Genomic DNA, 10320 nt, shown 5'->3' with positions numbered 1-10320 from the left:
ATGGAGATCGGAGGAAGGAAGAAGTTATGGCTAGAAAATGAAAAGGAAAAAAGAAATTAAAAGAGAGAGAGAGAGAGAATATTTTGGGGGACGGACGGTAATAGCTTTTTAAAATTCTTTTTTTTTTATTGTTATTATTATAATATTAAATTTTCAAAATATTTTAATATTAAAATACTATAATCTATAATATAATATAATATAATTATCTTTATATATTTTTTTATATTTTTATTTTTATTTATTTATTATTATTTATTTTTTTATTTTAAAATTAATTCAAATAAATTTTATAATATTAATGACATAATATTTTCTTTTTATTTTATTTATAATTTAAAAATTCAAATTATTACAATATATATATATATATTATAATTTAATAATATATTATTATAATTATATATTATATATTAATTTTATTTCTAATATAATTTTAAATACTTATATACTTACATAATTAAATAATATTATCAAATTTATTTAAATATATAAAAATTTTAAGTTAATGAGCATTTAAATTTGATACTATAATTTTTTATTATATTTTAATATAAATTAATTTTTTTATTTTAATTTTAGATGATTAATTATCTAAATAAAGTATAAAAATTTTATAAATAGAATCTTTTAATTTTTATAAATTTATTGATTAGACTATTGAATTGATAAAAAAATAAAATTTATTTCAAAATAGGGTTAACTAATAAAAAATTAAAAAAAAAATCAATTAAACCTATGTAAGTTGAGAGATAAAAAAAAATCTAAAAATTAAGTCTTTAGTCAAATAAAAATATAACTTTATAATTAAAGTGAAATAGACCCAAATGTTTGAGTTAATAACTTAATTTTGAGCTTATTTAGATATTGGAAGCATAAATGCTCATTTAGACTTTTTTCATAAAAAAATTCTAAGCACTTTTCAATTTTATTTAAAATTTTAAATTTAATTAATTTTATCAAAATTATATAGTTAGTATTGATTTTATTCTATTACCTTAATTAGTCATAATTCAATGCAAGTCTGATAATTTTATTAATATTTTCGACAAAAATTCTTTATTATTTTATTATATTAAAAAACAATTTAAAAATATAAATACATTTTATTTTAATTAAAATAAAATAAATAAAAATTATTTATATAAAAAAAATAAATTCTATTTATATTTTTATTAATATAAATAATTTTAAAAAAATAAAATTTATAGCCAACAAAGTAATTGTCCTACTTGCGTAGGATTAAAAATTGAAATTCTCAATTCAAATTCAACAATTGTAATTTTTTTTAAAACAATTTGACCAAACTAAGCATTTTTTGGTAATTAAATCTGTAAAAATTCCAACAAGCAAGATCATTTCATTTCCACAACGATAATGTATCTCATGAATCTTAATACAAGACTTATCCCTCGGAAACATATAAAAAAAAAATAAAAATTTTATTTTGAACACAGATCCTGAAAACGATGCAGCTGGGCAATCTCCACAACTTAAAATAATCAAACATATCGTCTATGCAAAAGAAATTTACAGCAAATTATGCAAAAGGACAGGTGATTATTACTAATGGCTTGTAAAGCAGCTAAAATATGAAGACAACACTGTCGTGGACTCTAGACTTCTGGTTCTGAGCCACGCATTCTGATATCCACATCAGATTCCTAATCTCCTGCTCCCTCAACCTTATGTATGCAAAGAAGACAGCATAATGGAACTGCATTTTGGAAAAAGATATAGGCATTAGGACTGAACGAACTACATAGCATGCATGTATTCCTACTCCTTAAGGAACCAAGATCAAGAGATGAATCATGAATTGCGACCATTGTTCAGCCACTGATACAAACCTGCTGCTCGAAAGCTAAGCACAGCCTTTTCACCTCCTCTTCATAAAATGCCTTGTCCAGCAGCTGGCTCTCGCCATAGGATAATCTAGAAAAGATAGACTGGTAAGGAGGATATTTTTCCATCACACCACGAACCTGCAACAGCAACCAAACAAAAGACTAACCATAAGCAATGTTATATAATAATAAATTAAAGGCCTAAAGACCAAAAACAACCCAAAACTTTACTTGTTTTTTGAAAATGTAGGGGGGGAGAGGGGAAAGGAAAGGGGGAAAAAAAATAAGGGAAGGGAAGGGGAAAAATACCAAAAAAAAAAAAAAAAAATCTTTTTATTCGAATTAGTAAAAAAAGGTTGTTTTTAATTTCAATTTTGATCAAATTTGGCAGGCTAAACTCAATTGTAATGCAATTTTCAAATGAAGCTAAAATTGACAAAATTAAAAGGTTTGGTCAAGGTTTAAATTTTTTTGACAATTAAGCATGAATCAGAAGGCCAAAATAAAAAAAGGGGGAAACTCAACTCAACTCAACTCAACTCAACTAAGCCTTTATCCCAAAAATTTGGGGTCGACTATATGGATTCGCTTTTTCCACTCTGAACGATTTTGGGTTAAATCCTCAGAAATGTGTAATGCTTCTAAGTCATGCTGTACTACTCTCCTCCAAGTCAATTTAGGTCTACCCCTTTTTTTCTTTCTATCCTCTAGCCTAATGTGCTCTACTTGTCTAACTGGAGCCTCCGTATGTCTACGCTTCACATGACCAAACCACCTCAATCTCCCTTCTCTCAACTTATCTTCAATTGGCACCACTCCTACCTTTTGGCTAATACTTTCATTACGGACTTTATCTAGTCTAGTATGGCCACTCATCCACCTTAACATTCTCATCTCTGCAACTCTTATCTTATATGCATACGACTCTTTCAGTGCCCAACACTCACTACCATATAGCATAGCCGGTCGTATGGCTGTACGGTAAAATTTTCCTTTTAATTTATTGGGAATCTTACGATCACATAAAACTCCCGTGGCACGTCTCCACTTCAACCATCCGGCTTTAATCCTATGACTAACATGGGAAAAAAGAAAAAAAATTCTTGACGGACAGAACCTTCTTATTTTATTTCAATATTAAAACAAACAGCATACCTGATCTAAATCCTCGCAGACAGCCAGTTCCTCATGCCCATAGGGGTAACTGTTTCACATAAGTACACCCTTGTTAGAGAGGAATTCAAAAATAGTACGGCAGAATAATCGAAAACGCAGAAGAAATGAAAAATAAAAATTCAAATATTAACAAATAACTTACAGTAAGCCAAAATTAGAGTACAATTTTTTACGATCATCCCTGGTAAGCTCTGTGCCAATGCTAAACAAAGTGAACCAGACCAATGTCAGAAGAACAAAAAATTGGACAATTATTGTAATCCAAAGAAAGAAAATTGCGAATAAATAGTCAAAATTCGATCTGTTAGTTCTTCCTTTTTCTTTTTCTCCTTTGAAAGAACAAGGGATGGAGCATGCATAAAATTGAAGGCACAAATAATACCTATTTATGGTGATATTGACAGCTCTTCTATCAGCCTCAAATGCAAGGAGATCAGACATTATCTCAGCTGTAGCACCACCAAGTTTCTATTTAAAGATCACATAAACACTTATAAGAAAAACAGAAAAATGGAGAATGTTGCATATGTATAGACAGAAATTTCATTCTCCTTGTATAAGAAGCCATGCTCACCTGACAAAACCTGTTAAAGTCCTCAAGGTATGCCTTGTAAAGAGTGTTCCGCATAATTTCAATATTCATGTCATCCAAGTCCTAGAAATACAACAAATTGAATGAAATAAGATCCAAAAATAAAAAAACGTTTTTTCCCCTTTTTGCAAGAATAATCAATTCATTCTATAATTGTATTGCCATGCTAATCAGAGGGGATTAGTGCGCACATACATGCACGCACCACCACATACTATATACCTGTTTGGCATTGAGTTTGGAGGCTCAAAACTGTTTTCAGGAGAAGAAAAAAAAAAAAAAAAAAAAAAAAAAAAAAACCACTTTACATGCTGCTCAAAAAAGCATATTGCAAAAAGTGATTTTGTTATTTTAGTGTTATTATAATTAAAACTTGTCAAATTTAATTTTAGATCATTTTTTAATACTCTTTAATTAATATATTTAAAAAAGTATTTTTCTCGACAGCAATTCTAACAGCAATGCTAAACACATCCTATATGCTAGTTACAAATTCATTTACTATGATGATAACTTGGAGAAGTAGCGAACGATTATTCAGTTCTAAGAAAATGTAATAAAACTATATTTTAGTCTATCAATGGCTATTAGTCATGCATTCATCAGCATCTCATCAAAACTAACAAAGCTGAATTCCTTCCCAACAAATGGTTAATCATTTCAGTGTTAAAGCATTGTTACCTTTTACCCTACAATAAACAGTCATACAGATCCAATGCAAAGTAAATACCAAATATTCAAGTATGCCCATGCCTGGAAAAAAAATTAAAAGTGATACAAACAGCAGTAGCATGTACCTCTGATGTGATGCACTCTGAAAAGTATGGAGCCAATGGTGTGTCAACAAGTACCAATCTATAAAGCTCTCGCATATTCTGAGCAACAGCAAGGGAAGCAATGCTGAGGAAGAAAAAGAAATTAAAAAAAAAAATTAAGAAAGACTTCATATACCATCAAAATTCATCCAAACACAAAATATTAAAGGGAAAAAACCTGTCAAACATGCCTAAAGGGTGGCATTTCTCTAGTAGCTCCTGAACATCCCTCTCATGCAAGGTTCCAGTGACGATCAAGACAACATTGTCGATCATGTGACCATATCTGATCAAAAAACGGAAGGATTAATCTTTTTTTTTTTTCCTGATTATGTTTAGAACCAGAACCAACCATGAAATCCACTAACTATCCAACAATAAGAATGCCCTGCACCGGATTGATCAAGAGGAATTCCCACCAGTAAAACAATTGCCAAGTAGATTAGGTTGGGAGTCCAAACAAGAGCAAGCAAAATTTACTTGGCAAAACTTGGATCGATACAACTCTACCTTTAAGAGAATATCTATACGCTAACATGAAAATTTCTCCATTGTGAACCATCAATTGATATGATATAAAGAGTAATATAGGTGAATCAAACAGAGGATGCAACAAAACTACACAATCAATGCATGGGCCATATTTATCAACCTATTCTTAGAAATGAATAAAGGAAGTTCAATTAGTATGAAGTTTTAAACCCAAAGGTTTTGGAATGAACTGAGTTACTCGACTGTGCCTAGTATTGAATTCTAACTGTATTCCTGCTCCTCAATCCTCAAACCTTCACTTCACAAACCCCCTGGGACCAGTTTATCAAAACTCTTCAGAAGAAATATAGATCATATTTAAATCCTTAGAAATGTCAAATATTCAATATATATTACCAGATATTGAATTTTCTGCAAGATAATAGAATTGTCAAGGAAGTTTGACAATATTAAACAATTAGTTATTTTTTCAGCAAAAAGCAAAGTCCACATACCTGCAATACTCTAGGAAGGTCGATAAGGGCTCTGTTGCTTGACATAACATATGCTTGTACTCGTCTACAAGTTTAAGGGTGCATTTCTCCACAATTGTAGTGGTATGCAATGGAGAAGGCTCTGTAAGCATGTTATGAAAATCAGAAAGTATAATTTAAGTTAGAAATGAAACTAGCACATTCACCCATGTGCTTAAACTAGAAACAAGAACACAGTAGCGAGTACATAATATGGCAATAACAGATGCATTCACATGAACCAACGATTAAGAAAGACATGCATGCACAAGAACCATACTGATTGTAAATGCTCAACAAAATAAAGCACTCTCATCAACTTCTGTGATCAGTAGGTGAAGGAAGAAAACCAGTCTCAATAATTGAGAATTCAATAAGATTTGCTTGAACCATGTCTTAAAAAATGCTGCTTCTTTTCTTTATTTAAAGCCACTTCCCCCTTGAAGGGCCAAAAAAAGCCTCCCACTTGTGAAAATATTTTTAATAAGTATGGCTCTCTATCATTCTTTTGATAATTTCCCAACACTGAATCATGTATTAACAGTGCTACAGAAATTCTCGGCAAAAGTCCCTAATGCAGTTCATGCCTTCAAAGTGAGAGACCAGTGTATGGACATGGAAACCAACCAACTGCGTCTTCTGAAGTCTCTTCTAGACCCTTTACCGAAAATTTGAAGCTTCCTCAGTCAGCTATACAGTATACCAGAAATATGCCATATCATCTCACGTTGCAAAATCCTATAATGTATGAGACTCTCGATATCTGTTCATTGAATTCATGTAAAGAGTTCCAGAAAGGAAGCGTTTAATAGTTATCAGAAGAAATTCCAGACAAAACGAAGTCTCATGTTACTGATCTCATATTTCATATTACCAAAATCAATAATCATAAAGCACAAAATAATTTTAAATAAATAATAGTGGAACAATCTGCCACACCAAATCAAAAACAAAATGGCAGATCAAAATTGAGCAAAAAATTCAACTGAATTCCATTTAGGACGCGCAAAATTTGCATTCCTAACATAAAATCATCACATTTCTCTCAAGCTCCCATAGCATCAAATCACCTAATTCAACCAACAGCCATGAGATCCAAATTCTCACTCTTATTTCCAATGCCCAAATGTTCCTATCAAATATCCAAATACCCTCAATTTTCCCAGAAACCAAAACAGCACAAATTCAATAGACACAAAATCGATCAAATAACAGAAAAACGCACCGTTTTGAAGGTATGGACCGTACTCGGTAGCAGAGAGGTGCATCTTGATATCGTCAAGGGTTTCACATTGGCATAGATTGTTATAATCAGCGGCGGTGAAAAGGCCTGATCTGTGTCCCCTGACGATGGCCTCCAGATAGCCACCGTGGATGTTGAAAGTTAGGGCTTCGAATCCGTACATTTTGAAAGCACAAATTAAAGAGATCAGAAGAGGCAGATCAATGAGAATTTCAAACAAGAAGAAGAACCAGAAGAGGCTCCTCTTCTAGAAAACCCTAACGTTCGATGCAGGCAGCTTGTAGAGGTGCAGGGAAAGGAGAGAGATTATCTGGTTTAGGAAGGAAGAAAGGAAACTTCTGGTTTGTATTGGGATTTTTGCTTTCGCGTTACCATCAGTCACAGGCACTTTCTGATTTGATCTGTTTCACTAATTTTTTTTAGTTCATTTTCCAAATTAGCCTTCTCTCAAGAATCTGGATTTTTGCCTATACAGATTTTGCCATTTTGTTGTACAATAATAAATATCTTTTTTTATAGTTATTACTTTTTTTTTTCTTTTATAACGTGCTTATGTATTTATAATTTATTTTTTTCATACATAATTGTGTATTATTTTTTATATAATATTATAATAATATATTAATTTTTAATAATTAATTAAATTTAATACTTTATTAATCAAGCAAGTCTAAATATAACGATTTAATATGAACAATTAAATTTCAATCTATGGAATTAGTAAATTGAAAAGCATCTCAATTTAAGCGTTCTATGCCCAAAAGTATTAATCTTGTCCATCTCATTATTCTCTCCCCTCGTACTTTTATATATTATTAGTTTCTATCTTAACATTGCACGTTAATTTATTTATTATATAAAATCATAATTTGAATCTCTTTATATAATTTTTTTTATTTTTTTGTGTATAATATAATATTATCATAATATATTTTTTAATAACTAATTAAATTAATTATTAATTAATATAATTATATTTTATTTCTAATTAAAGTTAATTAAACAATTATAAGAAAATAAAATTAATAAAATATATTATTTTAGTTAATTAAATTATTGTAAATAAAACATATAAAATAAAATTTTTAATATATATTACTTAGGTGATTAAAATATTATAAATAAAATACCATAAATATAATATGAGAATATGAATATTTTGATTTTATAAATTAAAGTTTATTATTTACTAAAATTATTTTCAGAATAGTTTATATTTTTTAAAAGTTTTTTAACAAAGTTGTTATAGTTAATTTAGGATAGAGATTGTAAGGTGAAAAAATATATATATGTTTTATTACTTAATTTTATCTTATTGCAATAAGAATTTTAAAATTAATAATTCTTTTATAAATATATTTTTGATATTTTTATAAATAATAAAATAATGAAAAGTATTTTTAGAAATCTCAATGTTCTCCCTTCTTATTTTTTTATTTTTTTTTCAATTTTTTTACTTTTATAGCCAAATCTTTAATTTCTAAAAGTTTTAATTTGATTTTAAATATTTATTACTGTAGCAAGGGTTTTACGGTCGCTGGACGATTCTCACTGAAATGGGAAAAGTAAGGAGTCATCACTTTAATTTTGAGGGAAATTAAACAAAATCATTTGTAAAGATTAAAAACCACTTTGAAAACAGAGATTCTAGGTTCGGGGTCCGTATACGGGTGGGGAAGATGTTAGGCACCCCACCGCGTCCCTCAACGAGGGTAAGCAGATTTAATGTTGTGCTCTTTATAAATTGATAATTTATGGGTTAGAATGATGATGTTAATCCTTTGTACGGATAAAATGAATATTTGATATTTCACTATTTTGGGTTGCCCAAGAACACGAGTACATGAGATTACCCTTCAGGGAATAGGAGTTGTGTAATAGATTTTTAGGGGGTTAATATGAATACTGAAGCTGTGATATTCTCAGGGGGAATTTTTGTCCTATAAATATGAATGCCTTGAGGAGAACTCTCCATCGAGCCTCAACCAAATATTCGGGATACTTTGGGAAGACCTCTCCCACGCGATCCGTTGGTGTATTAAGAATTTAATTTGAGAGCTCGGGTAAGAACTCTCCTCTGATCTCTTAATATATTTTAATTTGAATTTAAGCTAAGAGAATTCGGGTAAGAACTCTCTCCCGATCTCTTAATGTATTATGTTAAAATTTAAATAGAGGATTTTGGATAAGAACTCTCCCCCGATCTCCACATATTTTATTAAGATTTTAGCTGAGAATTCGGGTAAGAACTCTCCCCCGATATCTATATATTTTATTAAGATTTTGGCTGAGAATTCGGGTAAGAACTCTCCCCCGATCTCTTAATGCATTGCGTTAAAAGTTAGGCTGAGTTTGGGTAAGAACTCTCCCCTGATTTCTTAATATATTGCATTAAGAATTATGCTGAGTTCGGGTAAGAACTCTCCCCAATCTCTTAATATATTGATAAGAATGGCATTTTATAAGAACTTCGAACTAGGGATTCAGGTAAAGGGTCTTTCTTGGTCCCTTTTATACGGGAATGAAATATTGAAGACACAGAAAACCCCTGTGTAAAGCTTTTCCTAGCCTATGGGACTTTATAACTAGATGGCGGACGATAGGCCGAACTCCTTGCCGATCTTTCGCATGATTGCCTTATTAAAACTCTTTGGTTTGCGACATCCGATCTCTTTTTAGTCACTCACCCGAGATTCGAACTTGTCTTGATTCCCGATCTATTGTCTTATTGTCTGGGCTCGTTCCAAGGCCCTCTCTCATAACTTATTTGTTTGACCTAATCTTGTTTCCAACCTATCCGACCTTTGCTACACCTATTTTCCTTTATCATTTTTCATTTGTTCAGACCAAAATTCTCATGTTAAAGTACTCCTGCCTATATTCTTTAGAGTATTTACGAGTCGCCAATGACTCAAACATCTACTCTCGAAAGGAATGAAAACGAGGTGATGATAAATAGAATTTATGAGTGAATAAAAAGAATACAAAGGAAATAATTGCGGGCTAAGATAACCTATTCTGAGATTTAGTATGACTGAATATAAAAAGAACTTTAAAAGAAAACTTGAGAAAACAAACCAAGGATATTTAACAAAGTAACCGTTTGGACGCTTACCTATGGAAAATTGGGGAGCCAGGCGAGCCAATTCCGGTATCCACAAATCTTGGAGAGCTGAGGGCAGACAGCCGAAGAGCTTGAGCTTACCCGAGGTAATAGGAATAAAGCGGAATGAGGTTGAGCTCGAAGGGCAATGCACAGATACTAAAGTGATGGGAATGAGGCAGAGTGAAGATGGGGTCACAGGGTAGTGCACAGGTATTAAAAATGAAAATCACAGGATTTGGAGCTCTTTGAAATGAAATACTTTAGAAAACTGGTTTCTAAAGTTTCTCAACACTTTGAAAGCTCTGAATGACAAGCAGCAAGACTGAATCAAAGTCTAGAGTCTTTCCACGATAATCACCACCTCCTTCCTATAGTATTGCATGCAGGTATTTATAGGGAATGGATACTCAAAATGAAGGGTCAGGATCTTATTAGGGGGAGACAGAAGGCTTAGATTTAAAAGAACATAATCTGATGTCTGAGAATTAAAGAGAATCAAAATGGAGGGTCGGGATTCCATTCAGAATATCTGTCCTT

The 10320-nt window shown here is 31.0% G+C and overlaps 1 protein-coding gene across 1 annotated transcript; it reads right to left on the bottom strand.

The window, feature by feature from the left end:
* Positions 1 to 1342: 1342 nt before the first annotated feature.
* On the bottom strand, positions 1343 to 7163 carry LOC110653895 (V-type proton ATPase subunit d2). Its single transcript, XM_021809696.2, has 10 exons — positions 6660 to 7163; positions 5417 to 5537; positions 4609 to 4716; positions 4413 to 4515; positions 3598 to 3678; positions 3406 to 3491; positions 3166 to 3225; positions 3003 to 3051; positions 1851 to 1985; positions 1343 to 1717 (listed from the first exon to the last, which is right to left on the bottom strand). Exons 1-10 carry the CDS (start codon positions 6838 to 6840, stop codon positions 1586 to 1588), a joined length of 1056 nt encoding a protein of 351 aa, XP_021665388.2. The 5' UTR covers positions 6841 to 7163; the 3' UTR covers positions 1343 to 1585.
* Positions 7164 to 10320: the final 3157 nt, after the last annotated feature.

Source organism: Hevea brasiliensis, chromosome 18, assembly GCF_030052815.1.
Source record: "Hevea brasiliensis isolate MT/VB/25A 57/8 chromosome 18, ASM3005281v1, whole genome shotgun sequence".
NCBI lineage: Eukaryota > Viridiplantae > Streptophyta > Magnoliopsida > Malpighiales > Euphorbiaceae > Hevea > Hevea brasiliensis.
Note: the sequence above shows the minus strand (reverse complement) of the source record. Positions and strands in the feature narration are given on the sequence as shown.

Bases quoted from the DNA above. Each gene is read 5' to 3' on its own strand.
- LOC110653895 (XM_021809696.2), bottom strand. From the start codon at position 6,840: ATGTACGGATTCGAAGCCCTAACTTTCAACATCCACGGTGGCTATCTG. The intron at 4,516-4,608 runs GTTTTTTCCCTT...TTTCTTCCTCAG, and splicing joins CCTTTAGGCATGTTTGACAG to CATTGCTTCCCTTGCTGTTG. The intron at 3,492-3,597 runs GTGAGCATGGCT...ATCTTTAAATAG, and splicing joins ACTTTAACAGGTTTTGTCAG to AAACTTGGTGGTGCTACAGC.